Genomic DNA, 27244 nt, shown 5'->3' with positions numbered 1-27244 from the left:
ACTGGATTAGCACCCTATGGTGTGCTTGTAAAGTCCTTGTAAGCACTAAGTAAGGTGCTTGTAAAGCGTAAAGGTGGAGCCCCCACCTGCCTGCTCCTGCTGCGGAGGAGGGTGAACAGGGCAGAGCACCATGCCAGGCTGTCTGCCCTCCCCAACCCGCCGCAGGTCCCTGCCCACTCCTCCCACCCACCAAGAGGGACCCCACAGCTGTCCCTGCGCCCCCACGCACCACCCTCACCAACCCCACAAAAAGGCCAGGCCCAGGCAGTTGTGTACAAAACCTGAAATAGTTTACTTTGCTTTCTTTTTTTTTTTTCTTTTTTCCTTTTTTTAAACTTTGCTCTAGGTTTACTTAGATTTCGTGAACTCGATACAAGAGCATTTGATATGAATCGGTAAATAAAACACCGTCATAGATAGATAGCCACAATAAACTTTGTTAGAAATGTACATGTCGCGAAAAAATAATAATACTAATAATCATAATAAAAAAAGCCGACGCGACGCCCAGGCCGGCATGGCCCTGGCGGCCCTCACCCATGGCCGCGGGTGGCTCTGGTTCCCCGCAGGCGCCACGCCCCGGTAATGTGTGTATATAAACAAAGCCCATAAGAAATGTACAAATATAAAAAGCTACAAACATTAATAAATTACATCGTCACAAAACACGGAAACACTCCACAAGGTGCTAGTAAAATAACTGTCTCCCTCCTCGTACAAGAAGTTACGCAAAGAGCTGGTACCGGCGGGCGGCGCCCGGGAGAGACTTTCCCCTTATAAAAAACCGGTGGTGGTTATTCCAAAAGCTATGTACAAGCTACATTCTAGGAAAAGGATGCCTCGGGAAACGCAGCTACACAGGGCGGGGGGGGGGGGGGGGGGGGGGTTGCCTGAGAAACGCGCCCAACGGCCCCCGCCCCGCCCCACGGCTCGGCCCCACGGCTTCTCCGCCCAACACGGACCCCTCCCGCCCCCCGTGCCCGCCCGCTCGGCGGGAAGAGGCGCGGCCCGGCGAAGCGAAGCGCCTTCCCGCGGAGCCGCTGCCCGGAGCCGGGGCCGGGGGACCGGCCCGCTCCTCCGCGGCCGAAATTAGTATTAACTTTTTGCGGCTAGTCACTCTCAGCACTCTGAGAAATGACATCTATATTAAAAAATATTTATAGCAGGATTCTGTACACTCGACCGCTGAAAGTTAAAGGGGTTATTGTGGTGGTGGCAAAGAGCCGGGCGGCGACGTCCCCGGGAACGGCGCCGCCAGGCCGCCTGTCGGCCCCGCCGCTAGAGCAGAAGCTTCCCGTTGCGGTGGATCTTCAGGATCTTGCCGAGCCGCTGCTTGGCCGTGGCCATCCCCTTCTTCGTGCGCTTTCCTGGAAGGAAAGCCGAGGAGCGAGGTGAGGGCCCGCTCCCGCCTCACACCGCCCCACAGAAACGGCGCCTCCGGCCCCGCGCCGGCCGCCGCCGTCCTTCGGAGCCTCGCAGCCGGTCCAGTCCCCTGCCCAGCACCGCCAAGGCCACTACCACTCCCCGCAGGCGTGGGGGCGCCCCACAGCCGTAGGACGGGGAGCGCAGCCCATGCCGAACCGGCAGCCCCGCGGCCGGGGCGCAGAGCTCACCCGCACCCGGGGCCGCATCCCCTAGAGCACTCCCCGCTCAGGGCGCAGGCCCCTCTCATCCCCGGCCTGCTGGGGCTCCTTCTGCCCCGGCAGTGCCAGCTCTGCTGCCCCGTGGCCTCACCCGGCCTGACTTGCCGCTCGTGGGTGACACATCTGCCCACGGGGCGACAGTCCGAACGCAGCCACGCCCACGCCGTGCCGCTCCTCAGTGACCCACCAGAGCGACTGCACAGGCACAGGTACCCCACGGCTCCTCGCACCCGGCGGGCTGTTACAGCGCCTGCCTTCACCATCCACCTGCACACTCCCAAGCGACCTCTGGACTCCTCTCTGCCATCCTCCAAGGGAAACTTGCAGCACAGGGGCGCTGAGCTCACATGCCACCATGAGTCCTGGGCCAAGCACTGCCCTGAGGATGCCAGGCCCTTTGCCCACCTCCCTGAGACCAACCCATGTACCATCACAGCTCTGCATTTCTTCTTGCCCTCTCTTCCCCTAGCACTAGAGACCACCTCCACGCAGCCTTACCAGGAGGACACTGAAAAAATGGACACACAGACACGGACACACAGACACACATGCACACACGCTTCCTTCCTACAGATTCAGGCTAGCACCAAGGCACTACAACACACCCAAACCGGACAACATTCCCTGTCCCCATACCGGTGAGAGGACACCACCACGACGAGCCCAGGCCCTTGCTCAAGAGCTGTGTGGTTCGCTGAGGTCTGTGCTCCCTGTGTACTGGTCCTCACGGACTGGTGCAGCTACCGCAGCTTGCCAGCCACCACCTTTTGGCCAGAAACTCCCCTGGTCACCAAGGCACCTGGGACTGCCAGGCACCACACAAACTAACGCAGCCTTTCCTCTTCCCATCATGCCGCCATTGGTGCACTCTTTTGTGATACCTGCAGAGACTCAGCTCCTCTCCACTTTTCCCATCTCCATTAAGTGCCCCAACCTTAAAGACCATGACAACGTGGACGACACTTTCCATGGGAAGTTGCCTCATTTCTCTCCCTTTCACCTCCCTCTTTAAGACTCTTTAAGCCCCCAGCTGTCCGAGACCCTGTACGGGAGGCCCTGGAAGTGCTCCACTCTCTACGAGGTCAGCCACTTGCTTTCTTGGCACATGGCTCCTTCCCTCCTTTGAGGACTGAGCTATACCATGGGCAAGGTGTGATCCATGTGCCTGGTTAGGCTCCCTTCACGATGCCCTGACTGGGCCACCCAGCTTACCGGCCAGGCTAGGTTCGGCTCCATTCAGCACTCCCCATCACATCTTCCACTGGCTTGGACCTGTTTTACTAATGCCACCATTTCACCACTAAGACACAATTCCAGGCAAATATGTTCATTGCACTCCAGTTCTGCAGACAGCCTCAGTTATTACCAGCTCCTGGCAGGACCCTAGCACCTACCACAGGCTATACACGTCCTCCTCTATGGCCCGTTCAAGCTGCTCTGACGTTTTACTCTTTGGCAGGACACCGTGCACCGTTTCTAACTTGCTCTGCTCAAATATAGGGGAATGCAGAGAACATCTGCAGCGTTGCCTCACTGTTTACATCAGGGCATCTCCCAGTAGGATCGCACACTTAATCTTCATGCTACACGGTGCCTGTCCCACATGCCTGTCTCTGACACACTTTCTGAGCAAAGTTCAAGCAGAGAACAAGAGTTCCTAGCCCAGACTTCAGGACATCCTCAGCTTTATAACACTTTCCCTATGGCAGACATGAAGAAACCTCTTTCTCTCTCTTGGTTGCGTAGCTGTGTTACTCCCAAGGTTTGATATTCCTCCGCTCCCTTGTGGCAACTCTCAGGACAGGTTTGCAGATTTGCACTGCTCTACACCTGCTCAGTAGGATGTCCTTGTGTACATGTCAGCACACGTACCGGTATACAGACACCACCACACCACAGCAATGCCTGACCTAGCCCTGGGCAGAACAGCCTTCATGGATGCGTCTTTCCCTGGACAAGGCTTCACCTGACAGGCTGGACTGCGACGTGACCACTGCAGGTGTTCCTCAGAATCCTCAGGGCATGGTGGGGAGTACTTCCTAGCATGAGATGCCTTACACCTTGCAACAAACAGCCCAGCAGCAAAATGCATATTTGGGCCCACAGTGCCAGGACAGCCAAGGCCATGGGCCCTATTTCTGACCAGATCTAACCTGCTGAAGCACTTCTACATACATGTGACAGACACAACATGTGAGGGCCCTGCAAAAGGTATGGATTACATGACCAATTCACCCTTCCCCATTCCTACACCATAACCCCAGGCGCTTCCTGGTACCTTTGGTGGAGGCATTGTTCTGCGAGGATGATGAGGGTCTCCTCTGTGTGAGGAAAACACCGGGTGCCATCGGCTGCGATCCCCTGTTAGGCTGGGCGACCCCAAAGGTGCTGGCCCCTGCGGTGTACTCGTGATCTGTGAGGCTGCTGGCATGTGACTCCAGCTTCGGCTCTGGCGAGCTGCCTTCCTGAGCCGGTTTGTTCGCATTGTTGGTTGACAGCTTCTTTTTGGTATTTTTTTTCTTCTTGCCTTTTTGTTCCTCCTTTAAAATGACAAACATGAAGCTCAGATTAACCCCCAGAAGACCTTTAGCTATGGCAAGGGCCAGAAGCGTTGCTTAGGGTCCTGATACAACGAAACACATGAAGTTTGCCATGTACAAACTGCTCAGGGTCTGTTCTGATACCATCTCGCTCACAGCTCGCTCTGCTGCATGTATGCGCTTGCCTTTCTTGCATCTATGTGTGCGCTCTGTGCAGAGCCTCGTTTGTTAACTCTGCATACACTGCAGCGAGTGGAAGCCAGCCAGGACAAAAATGACCCTGCCTTGGGAGACCAGCGTGGTTTTGCACAAACAAACTTGTCGATGTTCCACAAAAACTGGCACCTCCTATCTTCAGGTATCTTCATACACTTTCACAATAGCATGGAGGATATTAAACATCCCACTGATTCACAGACTCTGATTCCTGCTCGGACACACACATTACCTCTCAACCTGTAACTGCACTTATACATACATACCATGAGAACTGTCACCATGGTGTTTCCCTTGCCTACCTTCAGTCCACTTCTTGATGAAACCCTGCTACTATTCTTAGTGCTCTTCTACTCAACCGCATGCATACCAGAAGCCCAATGCCACCAAAACCTGCATCTCCAGTGACTTGCCAAGGTGTCTCGCCAACCTTGCTCCAGCGGACCTTGTCACCTTTGTGCCTCATGGTGTCACATTTGTGGGGCCTATGTGCCTTAGGTGCTTAGTATCTATCTGACCTCTTCAGAGACCAGACAGTTATCAATACCCAAAGTGCCTCAGTATTTTTGCTTAAATCGACCCATAGTTACCCACAGTTTACCAAATCTTTCAAAGTCAATCCTTATGCTTCTCAGCAGCCGATTTCCACAGCCAAGGCAATCACACCAGCCAGACTCTCAAACACACCTCAATATGCAGTTCATGCACACTCCTTTTGGGTAGCCTCCTTCTATCTTAGCCTGGTAGCTATGCTCACTTGCTCACACTTCTCTACACTTCTGATACATCTCCGGCTCTGTGCTGCAGCGTTGTCAGACACAGTGTGGCACTACTGGACTTTCATCCCATTTATTACCCCTGAGATGGCTGAGCCTTGTGTCACTGGCATGAACAAACACTGAGAAGGACTGACACTGCTCTGCTGTTTGGGCATGACTCTGCTGCTGGGGGAGAGGGCTTTCCTTTCCTGCCAACTACTGCTTCTCAAGCAACCTCACCTGCTGTGACAACTTCGCGGCAGCAGCAGCGAGTCCAGTTTCAATGGAGGCGACTCTCGTGCCCTCTCGCACCGGTCTGTCTTGTCGAGGCACCGAGGGGCCAACTCGTGCTACAAGGAAAGCAGATGCAGGTAAGGCACGCAGAATGTGCCTGTGCAGCGTAATCACATATTGGGCAGCAAGGCTCTGCCCTCCTGAGCAGGGAGGGCCAGGGATGCCGCAGCCCCTGCCCTTCCTTCCCCAGGATGCATGTAAAAGCCAGGAGGTGTTGACAGCCACCAGTCACAATGGCTTGGGGAGAAGCTGCCAATAAAAAAGTAACACAGCTGAGCAACTTCACTGGCAGCTAAAGCTACCTGAAGCCAAAGCCACGGGATGTTTCTGTCTACACTACAGATATGAGCAACTCCAGCATCATTTCCAAATGGACAGTGTTCACTGCCCCATCGGCTGGGGGTGGACATGCAGTGCCACAAGCTGATGAGATATGGGCTCCTTGTCACACACACAACAAGCTGTGGAGACTCCCCTGTAAGTGGGCCACATCGAAGGGGTCTAAGGACCCTCTTGGCCTGTCACTGCCTCTGGTGAGCCAGAACAAAAACACCCTTCCAAACCACCAGCTTTGGCTGAACCTGGAAGGGACCATTCTTACACTCTCTCTCATTTCTCTTTACACAGTCAACACCTAAAAGCCATGGCTACTCAGCTGTCTGGGGTTTCACTGTTATACCACTGCTACAGTGGCTGCCAATTGTTCCATCACCAAGAGTGTGAAGAAAAATAAACCAACAACCTGCCCAGGAATGACTTTTTCCTGCCAGCTGATTGATGGAGAAAGGCTAGCATTGCTTGGCATGAGTCCCAGGGCATGATATCATCTCCCACTGCACTGGAAAGGATTAATCCTTCACATGATAAAGAAATTGCTAGTTGTGGTCGTACAATTGCCACACTCCTTGAAAAATGGCTGGTTTTTTAAGGGACCTGCACACTTAGCCTGAGTCTGGCAGCAAAGACCATATGGACTTACCTGTTGGACTGTAAGGGGCATCATCTGAACTTTTCCTTTTCTTTGATCGGGATTTGAATACTGGATTATCTTCATCTGATTCGAGAGAAGGGTAAACTACAGTAGGAAACAAAGGCAATAGCTTCAGTGTAGGAGACAGGTCTACTCTGCAGAGAGGTCCAGTTGCTCTGTACACGTGCGGTGACTACAGGAATCACAGCTGGAATACCAAGGTCCCCCAGATGTACCACCGAGTGCTGACACAGCTGCAACATTCAGGAGCCTTTCTCCTCCTCTCATCCACACACTACATTAGGGAGCTGCTGTCATTAAACTGTGACAAGCTACTTTTAGGATACACAGTGAAATTTCTCAGACAGGAAAAATGAGTCTTGTCTGTAGAGTGGCAGCACAGCCAGAAGAGGCATAAACAGGTTTCCTTATCGCAAGCAAGACTGGTACTGAAGACGCGTCAGCCAACTGCTCCATTCAGCACCACACCTTCCTGGCCTGCATGATTCCTGCACAGTTAGGCAGAGGGAAATGAGGCATGGTGTGCGTGTCCAAAAGATGAACGTGAATCATTCTACCAAAGGCCTCTGGGATAAACACCAACTTATCTGTCTGAATTTTGTCCCAGCCTTTACTATGAAGTTTTTGGATTTTGTTTTTACATGCATTTCATTTTCTTGCCAGTTGCCATTTGTTACATCATTACTGATTTTGGCATTACTGTGACATTCGGCCATTGATACTAGAAGTCTGCAGATCAGATGTGGCACGAACAGAGCCTCTGGAAACCAAGCCTGCTCACAACAAACACTCTCTGTTCACTGGCAGCACAGACACATAATGAGCAAATCCACCCTTCAGTAGAACACAGCCTTGTTCATGAGTGGCATCTGACTGTAAACCACACCCCTGTCCAACAGCTTCATGAAGGTGCTCTTTCCCAAAGCACCTTCCAGTGCTACCACTGCATCCCAGCGTGTGCAGTGCACTCTGAACGGCTGGGCAGCCTTCTACAACATGTCACAGCATCTCCATTTTTCCTTGGCGTCTCTGTTAATAATAATGTGAAAACACACACTCCATTTTTCCAATCATTAACAGATGATTTCTGATGGCTACGCTTGCCGGGGAGACTTAAACACACACATAGACTCTCCTGTTATGCAGCATAAGCCTCTACCAACTTCTTGCCCTCTTTGGGACTTCAGGCTTTCCAGCCCCTATCAGTCTTCACATGATTACTTTTCTTCATTTCCTCACTTCTTATATTCAAAAATACTTCTGCAGATTATTATGGCAGAACTGATAGAACTGGTGCAATTGGGCTTTGTGCCCATTTCTGCTTCAGATGCATGCACTCTCTACCAACATTCTAAATACCATTGGATCCCTTTTCCAAGCACAAATTAAACTTCTCATTCATCTTAGCTAGATATTTCATTGCTATTGTGCAGACGAGGACATTTCTGTCATAAATACCAGTAGCTGACACACATTTCTGGGACAGTTTCCTGTTCTTGGCTGACTGCTGCAGTTTCAGCGGGCTTCCACGCCTCTTAAGATCTTCTGATTGTGACATGCCTCAAATAGAGTCTACCTGGATGGCCATATCACCACTAGCTCTGTAGTCAGTCTACCTATCGTACAGTGTTTGCTTAATTTTGCCATGCAGACCTCTTGTTATTTGCACTCCTCCTTACCAAAATACCCAGTAGATTTCAATGGGACAGAAAGGGAGCAAGCCTATCGTGAGAAACATGGAAGGTATTTGCAAACACACACAAATCTGTATATGCACACCAGGAACACACTCACTCAGACTGCTTCCTTTGTACTTACCATAATCTGAATCTTTAAAACAGGCATCTAAGTGGTCCTGATCTTCATCGTAATCTTCAATGTCAATACTGTTCTTTGTGCTTTTCTTTAGTAAACGCTTGCCGGCATTTTTGTTGCTGCCACCACCTGTTTTTTTAGAGTTTTGTGTGGAGATGGAGTTATTCTTTGCCTGATTAGTACCCCATGATGTCTGGAGGCAGGACTCTGATGACTGGAGGTTTGCCATCGATAGCATACCCTGGATTGCTTCTTGTGTGCTGGGTGATGCAGGTGGCTGACTGTGGGGAAACATTGAGAAATACAAGAGCTATTAGCAACTCCAGAAAAACATGAACCCTCACAGTTGACTTCTTTCACTGTACAGTGTTGCTAGAAGAGATTTCCTGATTACTGTCCTTTGAGCAGCTGGGCATGCCACAAGTGACACCAGCTATTTTTCTGCTAACAGCAATATCACAGACAGCACATTAGATTTGGGGTTGGTGCCCCAGAAGCCAGGAAGCTGTGCACTGCGCAGCTGGGCATGTGATGGATAGCTCCCTGGGGGCTGTTGTCACTGGTGGGTGAGGATGGGGGTCAAGTAACTTTTCAAAGCCTGTAACAGCATTCCCAACAATCCAGTGTCTCTACTACCAACTCTGAAGACTTATGGGTCAGCACTGGAGAGGGATGTCATGCTTGGGCTTCTGCTACATACTGCCAAGTAAGCAGAGGAAGAACTAGAACAACTGGAAGGAAGCTCATGATCACAGTTCACACTGGGGGCTGTCACCACTCCAGGATCTGCTGGAAGAGCAACATGGTAGGGCACAAGCAATTCAAGAGATTTCTGCATTGCATTGGGAGGGTTTTCTGATGTGGATGTGGATTATGGGAGATGCTGGAGGGAGATACAGACTAGATGGGTGGACTACTGGGTGGGTGGAAACCTTGCTTTCATTGAACTTGCTTTTTGGTATTTTATTGCCAGTTGTCAACAGGCATGGCACATCTACGATAGAAAGAAACACACTCCTACAGACTAGGCTGAGGTGAAATGATGTGTACATTCTGACTGGCATGTACATTTGAGTTGGCGAGGCACGCGGCAGCAGCAACAGTAAGTCCTGCGACTGGGTGCTAGATTGGGGTAGAAAAGGAGGTTTCCTGTGCCAGGGAACCCGACAAAGAGCCCGGTGGGGCCCTCGCACCAAAAACAACAGCTGCTCTTGCGAGCGAGGCAGACGGGCTTGGGCGTTGCTGGGGCAAATGTGGGAGATTTAAACAGGCCCCTAGGGAGCGCGAGCAACCAGGAGTGCACAAACAGGGCGTGGTGCGTCAGAGAGGGCGCGGTGCAGCAGTTTGCACGGCAGTTTGCACAGGCAGAGCGAGCAGGCAGCTGGCGAGCTCTCCTCGTGGTCTACGCTCTCCCGGAAAAGACTTAGCCGTGGTCTCCGCTCGGACAACAGCTATCACCAGAAGGCATGTGGTGACGCAGACAGACCTCCCACTAAAACACGCAGCCACCCAGGTGTCTGGCTGCAATGAGTGCCAGAGCCTTGCTCCAGTCATGGAGGGCTCCCGAGACAGGACCTGCGTGAGGTGCGAGCAGGTGGAGGATCTGCTCAGCACGGTGGAAGAGCTGAAAGAAGTTGCAAGACTGAGGAGTATTAGGGAATGCGAGAGGGAGATAGACTGGTGGAGCCACTCCCTACCATCCCTGAGACAAGTGCACCAGATAGAAGGATCAAGAGGACGAGTGGCCCCCTGCCCTTGTGCTGCCAGGCAGAGGGAGGGGACCCAAGAGATGGAAGATGGATGCAGATCCCTGCTCGGCACAGTAGGCGAATCCTCTCCCGGCTGACTTTGCCCCCCGAGGTGCCCTTACACAATAGGTATGAGGCTCTGGAACCCGATATGCTGACCAGACCCATCCCATAGGGAAGTCTGCTGCCTCCCTGGGGCAAGGAGAAGAGACATTACCAGGAAGCTCTCTAGGCTAGTAAAAGCATCCAATTATCATCCGCTAGTGGTTGTTCAGGTCAGCAGTGATGAGGTAGCTGAGAGAGGTGCAAAGACAATCAAAAGGGACTTTAGAGAACTGGGGTGATTACTTGAAGGATCAGGAGCGGAGGTAGTGTTTTCCTACATCCCGCCAGGAGACATACGGAAAGGAACAGAAAGTCCCATCTCATTAACATGTGGCTCAGAGGCTGGTGCCAGTGGTGGAATTTTGGGGTTTTTTGGTCATGGGGCAGTTTACATGGCACCAGGCCTGCTGGAGACAGATGGGGTTCACCTGTCGCAAAGGGGGAAAAGGATTCTGGCTCAGGAGTTAGCAGGCCTTGTTGAGAGGGCTTAAAACTAGATATGAAGGGGGAAGGGGATAAAACCAGGCTTGCTAGGAATGAGCCTGGGCTGGCATGCCTGTGTTGGAGAAGAGATCAATAGATCAACTGAAGTGCATTTATACCAATGCATGCAGCATGGGCAATAAACAGGAGGAGCTGGAAGCCATTGCGCACCAGGGAAACTATGATGTGGTTGCCATCTGCATGGTGGGTCATGGTGGGATGACTCACACAACTGGAGCACTGCAATGGATAGCTACAAGCTCTTTAGAAGGGACAGGCAAGGAAGGAGAGGTGGAGGGGTAGCCTTGTATGTTAGAGAGTGTTTTGACTGTCTAGAACTCAACAACAGTAATGATAAGGTTGAGTGCTTATGGGTAAGGATCAAGGGGAAAGCCAATAAGGGAGACGTCCTGGTGGGAGTCTGTTATAGACCACACAATCAGGATGAGGAAACAGATGAAGTACTTGACAAATGGTTGGCTGAAGTCTCACAATCTCTAGCCCTTGTTCTTGTGGGAGACTTCAACTTATCAGATATCTGCTGGAAATACATCGCAGCAGAGAGAAAGCAGTCTCAGAGGTTCCTGGAGTGTGTGGGAGATAACTTCCTGATGCAGCTGGTAAGCGAGCCAACCGGGGGAGGTGCCCTGCTGGACCTGATATTTACGAACAGAGAAAGCCTGGTGGGTGATGTGGTGGTTGGAGGCTGTCTCAGGCTCAGCAACCATGACATGATAGAGTTCTTGATTCTTGGAGAAGTAAGGAAGCGGGTCAGCAAAACCACCACCCTGAACTTCAGAAGGGCAGGCTTTGGATTGTTAAACAGAGTCCCTTGGGAGGCAGTCCTGAAGGGCAAAGGAGTCCAGGAAGGCTGGATGTTATTAAAGAAGGAAGTCTCAAAGGCGCAGGAGCAGGCCATTCCCATGTGCCGTAAGTCGAGCAGGTGGGGGAGAAGACTGGCTTGGCTGAATAGGGAGCTTTGGCTGGAACTCAAGAGAAAAAGGAGAGTTTACCACCTTTGGAAGGAGGGGCAGGTGATTCAGGAGGACTACAAGGATGTTGTGAGGTTATGCAGGGAAAAGATTAGGAAGGTGAAGGCCCAGCTGGAACTTAAACTGGCCGCCACCGTTAAAGATAACAAAAAATGTTTTTATAAATGCATCAGTGACAAAAGGAGGGCCAGGGAGGATCTCCCTCCTTTGCTGGATGCGGAAGGTAACCTTGCCAGGAAAGGTGAGGAGAAGGCTGAGGTACTTAATGCTTTCTTTGCCTCAGTCTTTAATAGTCAGACTGGTCATCCTCAGGGTTGTCGGGCCCCTGTGCTGGGAAATGGAGATAGTATGCAGAATGAAGTCCCAGCTGTTGAAGAGGTGGCAGTCACCGACCTGCTCCTTCACCTGGATGTTCACAAGTCCACAGGGCCAGATGGGATCCACCCAAGGATACTGAGGGAGCTGGCACGGGAGCTCACCAAGCCACTCTCCATCATTTATCAGCAGTCCTGGTCAACCAGGGAGGTCCCAGATGACTGGAAACTAGTGAATGTGACGCCCCTCTATAGGAAGGGTTGGAAGGAGGATCCAGGGAACTACAGGCCTGTCAGCATGACCTCGGTGCCAGGAAAGGTCATGGAGCAGATCATCCTGAATGCCATTATGCAGCACATGCAGGACACCCAGTGGATGGGGCTCAGCCAGCATGGGTTTATGAAAGGGAGGTCCTGCCTCACTAACCTGGTCTCCTTCTACAATAAAGTGACCTGCTTAGTGGATGATGGGAAGGCTGTGGACATTGTCTACTTGGAGTATAGTAAGGCCTTTGACACTGTCTCCCACAGCATTCTCGTGGAGAAGCTGGCTGCTCACGGCTTGGACGAGTGCACTCTGCACTGGGTTAAAAACTGGCTGGATGGCCGAGACCAGAGAGTGGTGGTTAATGGAGTCAAATCCAGTTGGCGGCTGGTCATGAGTGGTGTTCCCCAGGGCTTAGTGTTGGGGCCGGTCCTGTTCAAGATCTTCATTGATGATCTGGATGAGGTGATTGAGTGTACCCTCAGTAAGTTTGCAGATGACACCAAGCTGGGTGGAAGTGTTGATCTGCTGGAGGGCAGGAAGGCCCTACAGAGGGAGCTGGACAGTCTGGATCGTTGGGCCAGAGCCAACGGTATGAGATTTAACAAGGCTAAGTGCTGGGTCCTGCACTTGGGTCACAACAACCCCATGCAACACTACAAGCTTGGAGAGGAGCGGCTGGAAAGCTGCCTGGAGGAAAAGGACCTGGGGGTGTTGGTTGACAGCTGGCTGAACGTAAGCCAGCAGTGTACTCAGGCGGCAAGAAGGCCAGTGGCACCCTGGCTTGTATCAGGAATAGTGTGGCCAGCAGGAGTAGGGAAGAGATCGTGCCTCTGTACTCAGCACTGGTGAGGCTGCACCTTGAGTACTGTGTTCAGTTTTGCACCCCTCAGTACAAGAAGGACATTGAGGTGCTGGAGTGTGTCCAAAGAAGGGCAACAAAGTTGGTGAAGGGTCCAGAGAACAAGTCTTATGAGGAGCGGCTGAGTGAGCTGGGGTTGTTTAGTCTGGAGAAGAGGAGGCTGAGGGGAGACCTTATCGCTCTCTACAACTACCTGAAAGGAGGTTGTAGCGAGGAGGAGGTCAGCCTCTTCTCCCTAGTAACAAGCGATAGGACGAGAGGAAATGGCCTCAAGCTGCGCCAAGGGAAGTTTAGGTTGGATATTAGGAAAAACTTCTTCAACAAAAGGGTTGTCAAGCATTGGAACAGGCTGCCCAGGGAGGTGGTGGGGTCTCCATCCCTGGAGGTATTTAAAAGAAGGGTCGATGTGGTGCTTGAGGATATGGTTTAGTGGTGGACTTGGCAGTGACAGGTTAGCAGTTGGTCTTGATGATCTTAAGGGTCTTTTCCAACCTTAATGATTCTATGATTCTATGATTTAGCGAGGTGGGAAAGCACGCTCCCTGCAATATAGAAGAACATAGAAGAACAATAATCGTGTCAGAGAATGCCAGACTAATTCTGCAACAGGCAGAACACATAATCAAATATTACCAGAACTTTGGAGTTTGGGCAAATAGTGAAATGCAAAAAACCTCACTGTGGTAATGATATTTTTTACAGTTATGCAAGAGAAGCCACTAACATACAGCATTTCCCAAGTAAATTAGCAGTACCACATTGCTTTGTCTTACTTGATCTTAATTTAATCCACTTTAAACCATTACAAGACTCCAGACAGAGTAACGTAAAAGACATAATGGCATTTTCTGGGCACTAATTGCATTTATAAATAATCCTGAAAATTAGTTAAGACTGGTGTTAGCAGCTAGCAACTCAGGGAATAGAAGAACATCGAAAAACTTATTTAGGAAAGAGATGTTTTAATCCCTTCATTATCATGCCAGGTGCCTTAGCTTTCTCCCTGTCAAAGGCATATTTTGCACTATCTATAAGAAATTAATATATTTTCTTTCAATTTTTCCCCCAACTGTTTTTGCAAACACCGGACACTTAAAACACCACAAATAGACCATCGAACACTGACCACTAAATGGGCAAATCAGAGAGGAACTGCCTTAAGCAACACAATCTTCAACAAATAAATTGTGGAATACGATCAAAACCAGTGGTTCTGAGAGTCAAACTACAACCTGAATGTGTGGGTGAAATGTCTCAAGGAGACAGAGCTACATACGGGGCAAAGTGTTTCTCATTAGGGCATGGGCTTGTGTGTTCTTCCATTAGAGTTATGTCAGCTTTCGAAGCCAAAAAAAGTTCAAGAAGAATCAGGAAGCAATTTTTAAGCTCTGGAAGGCCATATCCTCTTTCTGTAGATTCAGCAATGATTTCAAAAGAAACATCTATGAAAGTAAACTATCTGTGAGTTACAGCTATGACTTAAAAAACATTTTAAATGAACATGGGAGCAGGAGCAAAGGAGCCAGAGTGCTTCTGTCCCGGTGCTCCCTTCCCAGCAGCTGGCTGGCAAGGGCTCTTCGAACACACAGCAAGGTGGCACTTGGCGATAGCACAGACCCTGCCACTGCTCTGCAAATCCTGGAAGCCTTGCTTTCCTTTCCTCAAACTAAAAAATGATGTTGTGGATGAACAGAGAAAAGGGCACTTTAATAAACTGACCGGTAGCAGTTTGTGCCTTTTGTAGTGGGCTCCACTTCAGCATTTTGCACAGCCTCCCTTCTCAGGATTTTCTTGTTTCCTTTTACGCTTGTAAAGACAAGGACACGACTGAGAGATTAGTTTGCTGCAATAACCATTTGCTGCCTAGCAAGCATCTGGTAATTTTCAGCTGTGTACAGTGCAGGAACTGAAAGAGGTCCACACTGGAAACTGCCAGCTTCTCCTGTAACACCCAGCACCGCATGATAAACCTTGGTGCAACTGCCATACAGTCCACAGACAAAAGAACCACTCAGATGACCAAAAAGGCATGGCCAAAGCAGCACGGTGGCCACCTGAATGACCCACAGGGCTGAAATGCGGAGGACAAGGCTGAGGTATGCCAGGCCCAGCTCCCATCCGGAGCCCACGCTGAGTTGGTACAGAGCCCGACAGGTCGGGCTTGCACCGCACCGAGCAGCCTGAGCTCACCAGCCTGCTAATGAGCCACATGCATCACCATCACCAGCAACTGCCTTTCTGCTGCTGCTCCTGTGAGTTGAAACTGGCAGCATGTTTTCACATTATTAACAGAGAGAAGAAACAGAAAAGAAAATTTGCTGTTAAAACTCATCTCAAATAAAAGCTCCCCCAGGGTTGACCAGCCTGCAGCGCTGGTTGGGACAGCATGATGAGGGGCAGGGAAGGGCAACTCATCTCAGTGGGAACCTGAGGCAGAAGACATTGGTCTGTATGACACAGATGGCTTTGCGCCCTACACACAGTGCTCTCTGCAACTATTTATTGTGTTGGGTTTAAGCCTCTGGGCCTCAGTGTCCCAGAACAGCTTGCTGTTGCTAGCAGTATCTTTGCCAGGAAGGAGAGCATAAAGCATCCCTTCAGGCTACATTTTGGGGCTTTCACATTGCCTGTGTTACCCGCCTGGACTTGACAACAGCATCCTTTCCCTGACAGCATGTTCCAGTGCAGGTAACAATAGGCAAACAGCCATGATCATGACAAGAATACATGGAATTCAGCATAGACTAAGGTTTTACTTCCTTAGTTGAGGCTGGCCCCTGTGCTGCCTGGGCACTGGAATAATCCCAACACACTGAAGCTAGGAGAAGGTATCAGGCAGGGAGCTGGTGCCTCACTTTTCACAACCAATTCTACTACTGCCATCTCTCTCTGAGGGTTCAACATCTCTAGGCAGATCATCCCCTTCCTTTCATAAGCAATTACTGAGCCTTTCACTTGTATCCTCACATTTAGAAACTGAATTTATTAATTGCAGCAGAATATTACTCATTGAGGGGTGGCTTCTTCCACATCTTCCATGCTGCCTACACAGACAGCTGGAGGCACCAAAGAGCAAGACAGGTATGACAGACAGTAATCTCACTAATGTCTCACCTTGCCTCTGAATAACTATCACCCAGTCTCATCTAAAGATTAGGGGAAAAATAGATAAGGGCAAAGGGAAGTCACAGGAACCACTGAGCATTTTCTAAATGGCAATAAGAACTAACTTGAAACAAGAACTATCTCATGGGGTTACAGAGAAGCCAGAGCCAGACCCTTCTTGGCGGTGCATAGCAATAGGATGAGAGGCAGTGGTCACAAGCTGTAGCAGGGGAAATCCTAACCTGACCCAGGAAGAAAAGGTCCATATTGAGGGTGGCCAAGCAGCTCACACAGAGAGGCTGCAGAATCCCCACCCATTTTTATTTATCTATTTTTAGATTTGTTTTTGTTTATTTATCATTTTAAAACTCACCAGGGCAATGCCCTGAACAATCAGGTGAAACTTTGCAGCTGGATGTGCTGTGAGCAGGCAGCTGCATTAGGTGACTTCCTGAGGTCCCTTCCAACTGCTGTTACTCTGGAATACTTCAAATAAGAACCATTAAAAAACAGTTGTGCATATAAGGGGAAGGCAATAAATTGTTGTCCTCTCTCTGCAACAGTATTTCCCTGTCATTTCTGCACTCCCCCTCACTCTACCTGTGGCCAAATGCAAATGAACCACAAAAAGAAGTGGAGCCAAGACAGTAATGTCTTATCAATATTTTGAAGAAGTCATGGTTGTATAAAACTATGGAACTCAAATAATTTCAAATACAAAACCAGCATTACCTTCCCTTTTTGAATCAGACCTGGAAACAACAATGTTGCTCAGTTCAAGATCATGTGACTACCAGTCCCTCCAAGATTTTTCCATATTCCATTTCAATCCTTTCAGACTCTTTCCACATTTACAGCAGCCTTTATGCAGGACCTCTGTCATTATATCTCCCCATCTTGCAACCACTGACACAAGTATGGGAGATGCAGTTCTCTAGAGCAATCTAGGTAATGCCATCAGGGCATTCAGTTTGGTCAGCTGCAAATGACAATACGATATTTTACAAAATAAAGTTTCACACAATTCAGATAAGGTCATTATCACAAAAAGCCCTGACCTGGTTCCTCTGGTTCTGGTCTGACAGGGTTCCATGCTTCCCCCTTGAGAGCTGGCTCTCATCTGCACAGACTACTGTGTGGGCAAAGGAGATTCCACATAGACCTACCTACAGTGCTGCTACATGGAGTATCCAGAGCATACGTACATATATATATATGTATATATACAAATACATACATATGCCAACCTTTTATCTGCCTTACAAGTAGAGAAAGATGGAAATTGTTCCTGAGAGTCAGACACGACCATGTTGGCATTATGTTGCAACACATTATGTTTGAATATCATGTTTCCTCCATCTTTTTTTAAAAAGGCACGTTTTGGCCATTTAAAAAGCCTAGCATAATTATGAAACGAAACATAGTAATTTCATTTATGGGGAGCTTTTTTCAATCAAGCTGCAACACACACTGCCAAAGCCTAATTGTTTATACAAGAGGCAAAATTGATATGACACATTCCCACTAAACTACCACACACAGTGTAGTAATTCATGCAGAGTTTAGTTATGTGACTGCATTTGTGACTTTGATTTCAGAAACCGCAAAGTCTACAAATACACTGGGTACAGAGCCCAGGCTGAAGGGAGGAAAAATGAAAGGCCTGAGTTCGACTCCATTACTGAGTGGCAGTTTTAACCCACTGCAGATGACAAAAGGCATGTCCCAAGCAAGGTAGAGAATCTTTGAGGACCATTTCTTTAACCTGTTTTTTCCCACTTACCCCTGCATTTCTGCACATTCGTAAGCAGGCAGCTAACCATGTTATACAGAAAATGGTTAGTAGTGTAAACATGGCCAGGCAGATTTCTTTTAATTCTTACAACGGTTGATAAATTTTCTTATTTTATACCAAACTTCAAGCATGGGAGTCATATTACACTGGCAACTTTATTCCCAGAGTTAGATACAGCTAACTACCTGCCAACATGTCTAATTACCTGCCAAAATGAAAGTGTAAATTCAACATAAACACTAATTCCATTATGCAGCATAACACAGAATGGAAAACGAATGCACAGGAACCGTCAGATGGACAACAAATGTGAATGCGATTATTTCTTTTGAAGAGCAGGTGCAGAGTCGGGGCCAAATCTCAAGAGATCAGGAAAATCTAGAATCACAGACCCACTTGAACTCAGACAACAAAAAATATTCTATTTCCTGGGAGCTGCAGACGGATTGGTACCTCTCCCCATAACCTCTGCAACCACAGGAGGTGGTTGGCTGTTTTGATCAACCACTTCTTGCTAGGAAGAAGGCAGTAACAGGAAAACCAGGACTAAATTGAGATCACATCTCCTGTAGAAATAGCAGCCTTGTCAAGATAAACCTTCTACGGATATGTAGTGACTACGTTACTTGGTTTTAAAATCATTGGCATTTTTCACCCCACATTAGGAATGAAAAGAGAACTCTTACAGGAGAATCCACATGCACACCTCTGTTCCACCCAGAGATGACGATCCCTGTCACTGTGCTGCAACAAGTAATAAACTCTAAATGTTGATGCACAAAGGCAAGGCTGTCTCTCACAGAGGTGCCTGATACGTCACAGCTAATATACCCTGCATGAAGTCAGTCTATATAATATGCTTTAATCTCTTGCAACCATCTGAACTGTGAAAGAGGCAATTGCCTAATAAATTGAGAAGGTTGAACCAGAAGATGTTTCTGGTTCAGCAACACTCCCTGCTTTAGATTTCTCTGTAGCTCTGTCACCACACCACAACCTTAAAAAATTCCATCTTCTCTCTCAACATCAAAAAACCTATCTTTTTTTTTTTAAACTCACTGATAAAATTTGCTTCTATGGTTTCCTTTGGTAACTTATTCCATATGTTCCCTTCTGACCACGAGGCATCTCTTGGAATTCCCAGATACGGCTTTTAACTTCCAATCTTTCCCAGGTTTAGGTAATATCTTCCTCTCTGAGGGGACCTTCTTGTTCCACTTTAACAAGTCCTTTCAAATTTGCAGCTGCACTCTTCCTGGGTCACGCACACTCAACAGCCAGCAAGGGCATAGCACAGGTGAGGACAGCACCAGTCTCCCTGTCCAGTCTGTTCTCAATTCTCAGACCATTCCTATACCTATTTCTACTTCCCCCACAGGTTCTGTGGTTTTGTATAACCATGGCAGACCTAGAGAAAGCAAGGAGGAAAAAGATGCTGTTGAGGTACCCCAGCAACCACTGAATGTGGTATCTGGCTTTACCACTAAAGCAGATTGGTTTTGCTGCTTCGCATGTGTAAAATAGTGCAACACACCTCTTTGCTTCCATGCAACATCTGCTATATGAATCACAAGTAGGATTATCACTGCTTCAAGCAGCCTGCCTGGAGAACCAACACGTCCTTCCTGCCTGTCTGGTTGAGGTGTTTTTCAAATGAAGGCAGAGTGGAGATGGAACTGGCTTACTAAAATGCCAAACAAGAGCGGCCTTACTGCACGTTTCACATCATTTCCCACATCACCACCAACTTGTAATTCTCACCTTTCAGAGGATAATTCCTTTATTTGCACAACAGGCATATTTAGAGGCTAGAAACTTGTGCCCACAATTTACCAACAGCCCACAGCTTCCAGAAGTACCAAGGCTGTGGTCTCTGTGGAGCAGTGGCAAGTGCTTAGGTGAATACCTCTGGTTTTCTAAAGATGGGGGACAAATCATTCCGTTAAGACTGCAGCAGCAAAGATCTACTTAATCATCAGACTACTAGGGCATAAGACATAGCAGTTCCTGCTGCAGTGTCATTCTGTGCATGGAAGCCATAAACTCAACTGATATTCCCAAACCCCCTTCCTGATATTTGTTCCTAACGTTTGAGTCAAGCAAGACATTTCTGTATGTGAAGAGGCCCACTAGCTTCTTTTGAAACAACATGCATGCTTCTGTTACCTAATTCTGTATCAGTAGTTTAAGATCAGACTTGGCCTGTAAAGAGTGAAGGTAGTGAACCCATACATTTTATTGAGATGGCCCCAAGCAAAACCCTGTTCCAGACAGTCCTGAACTGCAGGATTTGAGTCTAGGAACCATATTTTCCAATTTTGCATTTCTTTTCACTGCTCACTGTTTGGATTGCTAAAAGATCTACTGCTGTACCTTATTAACCACATTCCAAAACATCCAGACATCCAGTGTCAACTTCAATGTTCACTGACAGCGGTCCCACATGAAACACAACCAAGCCTAGGCAAGCACTTCCAATTTAGGTACAAAAGTACCCATGAAAAAGTTTGGTTTTTTCCAAGCCATGTGTTTTGGCGGGGAGAAGAATGATGACCAGGGGTGTGAGGGAGGGTAGATGGTTTCCTATTTTCTTCTTTCAAACATTCAATGTTTGTGGAACTGTGCAGCACCTTACAATGCCTTATGGAAAGAATGCTGGCCATTTAGATTAGGTTACTACTACATTAAAAAACATTATTCATGCCCTCAAGCTGCATTCACTGAACTCTCACTTCCTTCTGAATGATTCATCTACTATAGTATTATTGCTAAAATGGATGTTCAGCCTCTACAGATGTGAAATGCCTCTATTTATTCAAATTATAGCACCAAAATCTTTCCCACACACTCTCCCACCTCTCCCTTCAGATCACAGTATAAAGGCAGAATTTGCTTACTGGAGAAAAAAAGCAGTTACTGACCTGCAAAATTCATTCTCTCTCTCACTCACATGCACACAACCACAAAAGAGTAATTTTTGTTTATGGATAAGAGGAAAAAAGCATCCATTGGTGCGTACCTGTTGGTGTTATACTCTAAACCCCCAACTTCCTTGCTTGCCTGCAAAAGATCAAGAATTCCTGCTGAACTTCCGCTCTCTTTCTTTACTTTGGAATTGCGCCCTGGCTTTGCCTCTGTGTCAATGTGAAGCAAATCTTCATCTGACGAGTCATCACTCTGCAAAAACAAGGAAAAGGCTCAAAAAAGCAGAAAGTCACCAAGTTAATCAATAAGAACAGCACAATAATTTCTGCACCCTGCTGCTCTTCCAAAGACACAGGGCTAGCATTTGAAACTTGCTTTAATTGAAGGGAAAAAAAAACCAACCAAACAAAACCAGGTATCCAGTAAAAATCGGTTTCCTGGCAGCCTGTAGGCACAGCAGGTTTTTCTCTCCCCTTCCAACCCTGGAGAACCAGCTTTGAGATCTGATCCTGTGCATAGGATCAAACCGCTGTAACAGTGGTGCTTCCAGGCGCTGTGCTATTCTCTTGGCCCCTGCTCCTACTCTTCAGACCATGACCCACGTAGCAAAAGAAGTGAACATGTGGCCGTATCTCTGTCAGCCCAGATATGCATCAGGACAGAGGCCTGTATCCCGCAAGACTATTAACAAAGCCAGTTCAGACACAGGGACAGACCCACTTCTGCCATCCTTACTGACAGAGAACAAGAAGATCTGACAGAGGAATGGGATATACACGTATAAACAGTGGCACGCGAGGCCACTGAAGGAAGCTACCTGCATCTCTCTTTCTGGGGTTGGTATCTGTATGCACTGTAGCTGAGTACAATAGAAGTACTTTTTTTCCCTATTCTTGCCCTGCTTTCAGGCCTCTGAAGTCCCAGCCCTTGTTTTTTAGACTGCCAATCATTGTCCTCTCCAGAAACTGGCCTACCTGCTTAAGCTTCTGTGCCGTGAGATACCAGTATGTTTTTCCCTGTTCTCTGTGCACCAGACATGAACTACTGACTCAGGCGAGGAGGGCTGCACTTGCTCTTGAACAAAACCAGGATGGAAAGGATTCCTTAGTTCTTAGGGCCAAACATTTCAGTCACCTACATGTCTATGTTAACAAGCTATTTTGCTTTCTTTGACTTATTCAGATATTATAATATGAATTTGTATTAACCACAGTTGGGCAAAACATTTCATTTTAATGCCATTTAATTTCCAGAACTGAGCTAACAGAAAGCAAACTTAGGCCTGTGCTATTCGGTTTCGTGAAGGTAAGCTGTTAACAGGCACATTGACACTGCCTCAAGTTAGGGACATGCTAAAGTATCACATCAAGTCAAGGGCATTCTAGATGTAAGCCCATAATCGGCAGAGGGAGACTCTGCTAAGTGATAGCAAACAAAACCTTTAATTGCTACATAATAGGTATTAAGGGCTTCTAGTAATGTGAAATGCCAAATGACATGGGTCCAGTTGTATTAGCATTACTCCAAGTTTCATCTGTCAAACGTGAGCAGGGAAATTTAATGATCAGTGTTCAAAGCACATGGAAATGGGAGAACAAACACAGGTAGGGAGCACAGCTGTGCCTGGCAGCAATGTAACATCAAGTGAGGTACAACAGAAAACTCCTTCTGACCCTTGCCGTTCCATCTTATGGCTTGCTCCTGTTCTTGTGTCATGATGCAACTGTCATGGTCTCCATGCACACTTCCCATCAGTCCTCATCATGTACAAGCAGTTCAAGCCACAGTACCCAATTATGCTTAGCCCTGGCAATGTCTGAATGCTACCTGTTCTGGGCAGACTGTGACTGCAGAATGAAGGAGATGATGTGGCAACAGCCTGTACAAAGGCTTTGCTACTATACTGCCCCACATACTGTTAGAGACAGACAATGAGTGCTTGCTTGTGCTAGGTACAATAATAACCATACCTTGTACGATACCGACTCCACCTTCGGCTTCTTAACAGGAGTGTGCTGCACAGTGTCTTTTTTATCTGATAAAACTGAATTTAAAAAAAGAAGAAAAACAAAGTCATGGTTCTTTTCCCTTCAAAAGATAGCATTCCTAAGCCATAACTTCTAAAGCAATTAAAATCCACTTATATTTCACTGACAGTTAAGAATTGGCTTTCTTTATTATAAATCACACAGATTTTAAAGACTAATTTTGGATAATCAACCCATAAGACTTTGTTGTGCAGATACAGATGAAACAGGAAAAATTCTTACAGGAGAGTTCTCTTTTTGTAGTGTTTTTCTTCCTTCTGATTGGAAACTCATCAATTTTTAGCTCACCATCATCTGACACATATTCATATTCATCTCGTACAGGTTTTGCTTTATCTTCTTTAAAATTCTGCAGTGACCCAAACACACTAGTATTCAGCTGAGTTTTGACTCCCTTTGAACTGAAGGGAAAAAAAATTACAAATCAGTAACAATACTTTGATTGGAAAGCATTTTGCAAATTGACAGAGAGGAAGACAATGATTATCTCTATGTAGAAATCTCAGTCAACTTGAATACTTTCAGATGTGCCACAGAAATTGGAATAATTTTACAAACACACTTCTATCCCTTCAATTCATATCTCAAAATATGATGCTGGCTAGAGTAGCCACAGCTGGCTTCAAATAAGGACTCTATTATTTAAAGCTGCCTCAAGGTATATCATGATACACAACATGCACACGTAGCATGGCATTTTGGTACACAGCATTCATTTAACAGTTTCTTAAAAATGTACCCTGAATAGGATCTGCACAAAACCCACTTAATATAACTCAACTAGTAAGAACATGAAGTGCCAAGACATGACAGACTGCCTGCTGCTATGGCCAGCTATGCTGCGTTCTAAGTAAAATCAAGTTCTAGAGTGAAGAACTTTTTTCATAAGTCTATTTTCTACATTGACCAGAAAGGCAGATTTTCACCTTCTTGTATAAAAAAACATAAATAATGGCAAGACTTTTTAATCCGCTTCCTTTAATTGATGTGTATTTTCATGTTTTTTACTTACCCAAGCAACTTCTTATTAGAGAAAGAGAATGTAAATTTGTTGTCCTTATTTCCTGATAAAGGCATCTTTTCTGATTTGTGTTCCTCTTCCATTTTTAGAAGTGAATCGGGTTTACTGTTCTGAAAGGCAAAAGACCCAAAACAAATCAATAAAATTAGTTGAATGAGTTGTTGACATTTCAGATTCCTAGGAATCAATTGATCTATATGCAGATATATATGTTACAATATGTTAATATGTATAATTATCATATAATATGTTCCCCAAAATGTGATAATAGAGGATTACACTCTTGGACTACATAGGGTTTAGTTCAGGGACTTGTCCACCACAAACACGATGCCAAATTTAAATATTGCTCTCTTAAATTGGCACAGACTGATGTGAAGTACTAAAAGCACATTTTGTGAATTAGAGCACTGGCTAAGCACATGGCTCATCAGCAACGTGCCTGTGTGGCTAAGGACAGAATCTAGCATAGTACCTGTAACCTTACAAATACAACTGCATTTTATTCCCAGGCTCCACTTGCTTCTTTTAGCTTGAAATATGAATTTAGTAATTTAATATCGAAGTCATTCAGTGCAAAGGAAACCTTTGATTATTTTTTAAGCATTGCCTTAATACTTTCCTAAGCTGTACCGGCTGTGGTACAGCTGGTACCACATGTACAATGAGTTGGTGCATATTGATCTAATCACATCAACCGTGACTTTAACACAAAAATTTTTGATTTCTCTAATGTTAATGATTCGTGATTCTTAGTAGTTTCCTCATATGAAAAAGCATGTACTTTTGTTTTGTTTTGGGAAATTTCTTTGCACCTTTGTCTTTAGAGTTCACAAAGCAGGTAAAATTCACACAGTTATTTCTGTGAGAAAGCCTAGTGTCACCTTGTTTTAAATGGTACCTAGAGAAAAAAAATGTATTATTCTATGAATGAATTTTACTCACATAGAATCATTAAGGTTGGAAAAGAACTCTAAGATCATCAAGTCCAGCCGTCAACCCAACACCACCATGCCTCCTAAACCATGCCCTGAAACCATGTCCTGTCACCCTACATTAGCCCCCCAGGAAGGCAAGCTTTTAATTCACATGGCATTATTCAGATTTCATTAACTCTACTTTTATGCCATCGTTAGTTATTGATTTCTCTGGAACTACTCCAGACTTAAAGTAGTACGACTATGTTAAAGTAAGAATCACAAAAGAAGTCAGCACTGAAAAATCTCACTATTAACAGTGTTCCCACTGGCTTCAGCAAGGATGAAGATGAGCAATTCAGCATATGCTTTTGAAGAATCTACCCCTCCTCCTCTGTCAGTGATTACTTGATTCTTTTCTGATTAAATTTTTTTCTTTGGGAACTGAAAATTGGTGCCTTGTACTCTCTGCTTAGGCAGACCTATGAACATTTTTCCACCCTTCACTTATCACTATGTGGTAGAATCAGCAGTAGAATTTAACAGCAGAAATTACCTTATATTTCCATTTGGCTTCTGTTTTGCTTTTATTTTGCTCTCGAAGTTCAAATTTCTCCACCTCACTCTGCTTACTAGCAGTTTCCTTATTGGGAACGCTTAAAACATTCTTTGCAGCCTAAGGAAAAAGTCAGCATGTACTCTTAATGAGGTGGGAGTGCTGGCATGTTACAGAAACACATTTTTTACATGGAATATAACATGCTATGTTTTTGAAAACCCCTCTTTTGATTCATTCTTTTTGAACCCAAATATGAGATTCAATCAAATATTGCTGCTTCAGAGAATGCAGAAGACTAGCTGCATTTCTCCTTGATATACCAACATACAAGATTACTGTAAAAACATACCGGTCTCCCTGCCTATTGCTCTGGACAGGTTTGATACACTGCATACAAACTACTAGGAAATTCAGAAGTGTTTTAGGAAAGCCTTATGGATACTTCTTAACAAACAGTGTACAACATGTTACTCCATCAGTGCCTCAATGAAATCCTGGCCCCTACCGAAGACAGCAGCAAAATGGAACTTGCCCTACATGGGCAAAAATGGAGGCAAGCTATTGCTTTATCTTCATTATCTTTATCTTCATTCACTCATTCTAGAGCAAAATATCAAGCAAATAAAGTGCTTTAGAAATTAGTTACTTCACCTTTGACAACCAATTATGGAAATGCACAAAGTGCTAACAACACTTGAAATAAGAATATAATAGTTCAAGGGCCATTAAAAATGTCTTTTAATTTTCATCTTGCCTCAACTTCGGCAGGGAACTGGAAGTAGTTTGCCAGACTCAGCTTGAATCAATAGATTTCTTGGAGACTCCATATCAAATGAATAACCAAGCAAACAGTCAAATCAAATCAATCAAATCAGTCAGTTAAAAAAAGGGTGAAAAGCTAGCATTTACAAAACTTTCATTTACTTCAGTGGAGACAGGGTTTTACACTGTGTTGCTCAAATTTTTATTTGCATGAGACCTAAGGAGTGATTTTATCCCTATTATGGCAAGAGAACAGGGAGAGGTTAAAATATGACCCACCTTCCCCTTCTTTGGTGTCTCGATCTTTGTCAAAGCCTCCTTTGTGTGTGCCTCCAGCAAGTCGAGATTCGGGATGGCTGGCGGTGGAGTCTCTTTTGCCTTCTTTCCTTTCTTTTTTCCTTCTCCCTTAACTTTTGGTGTTTTGGGAGGCTTAGGGGGTTTGGGTGGCTTAGGAGGTTTGGGGGGTTTGGATGGCTTGAGTTGTTTGGGAGTTTTCACAGTTTTGGGAGTCTTTTTTTTAGGGGGCTTTTCTACAGGTGGGGGCGGAGGCGTCACTTGGATGGGTGATGGTGCCTCCTCCTTCTCCACAGGACAGATCTCCTCAGCATTTGTGTTGGCACTCATGTCTGCTTTGCTGGCTTTCGAAGCACTCTGTAGTTTAGCACAAAATGGCAAGACATTCAGACCCACCTGACTCACGTTAGATATTCCCCCGCACCCTCCTTCCTCAGGAAAACAAACCCAAAGATCCTCCCTTCAAGAAAGGGGTAACTGCATTCACAGGTCAGGCTGGCCAAGGAATCAAAACCACATCACATGCCACAGAAATGCTCTGCTTACCACTAATTCCCACCCCTACATTGCTCAAGCACAAGTTTGGCCAGGAGAAACTCCAGTGGCTTTGTAACAAATATAACTCTCGTCAGGTAAGACTGTCCATACAAACAAATGTATAAAATTAATGGTCTTTTGTTTAAAATGCTAATCAGCTTGAGCACAAACCATTTCCATTTAATCCAGATGTGATAAATGTAGCAGAATCATGTTTCATGGCTTCAGGAAAAAGAAGCAGTAAAATAGCTGCCT

General features: G+C 46.5%; 1 protein-coding gene across 6 annotated transcripts in view; it reads right to left on the bottom strand.

Moving 5' to 3' along the window:
- Positions 1-415: 415 nt before the first annotated feature.
- Positions 416-27244, bottom strand: part of PHF2 (PHD finger protein 2) — a 92461-nt gene continuing 65632 nt past the window's right edge. For 4 of the 6 annotated variants that reach the window (XM_075096668.1, XM_075096669.1, XM_075096666.1 and 1 more), the window contains 11 exons: positions 26438-26809; positions 25394-25513; positions 23912-24030; positions 23122-23300; positions 22822-22895; positions 20946-21103; positions 8261-8538; positions 6431-6526; positions 5398-5507; positions 3922-4183; positions 416-1367 (listed from right to left, as the gene is read on the bottom strand). In XM_075096668.1, the coding sequence (XP_074952769.1) occupies positions 1279-1367; positions 3922-4183; positions 5398-5507; positions 6431-6526; positions 8261-8538; positions 20946-21103; positions 22822-22895; positions 23122-23300; positions 23912-24030; positions 25394-25513; positions 26438-26809 (1857 nt within the window). In that variant the 3' untranslated portion in view covers positions 416-1278. The remainder of the gene's footprint in view (positions 1368-3921; positions 4184-5397; positions 5508-6430; positions 6527-8260; positions 8539-20945; positions 21104-22821; positions 22896-23121; positions 23301-23911; positions 24031-25393; positions 25514-26437; positions 26810-27244) is intronic. The other 2 variants (XM_075096667.1, XM_075096672.1) reach the window with 2 other exon arrangements.

This window comes from Phalacrocorax aristotelis, chromosome 6 (assembly GCF_949628215.1).
Source record: "Phalacrocorax aristotelis chromosome 6, bGulAri2.1, whole genome shotgun sequence".
NCBI lineage: Eukaryota > Metazoa > Chordata > Aves > Suliformes > Phalacrocoracidae > Phalacrocorax > Phalacrocorax aristotelis.
The sequence above is the reverse complement of the archived record's forward strand: the minus strand, read 5'-3'. Positions and strand labels throughout refer to the sequence as shown.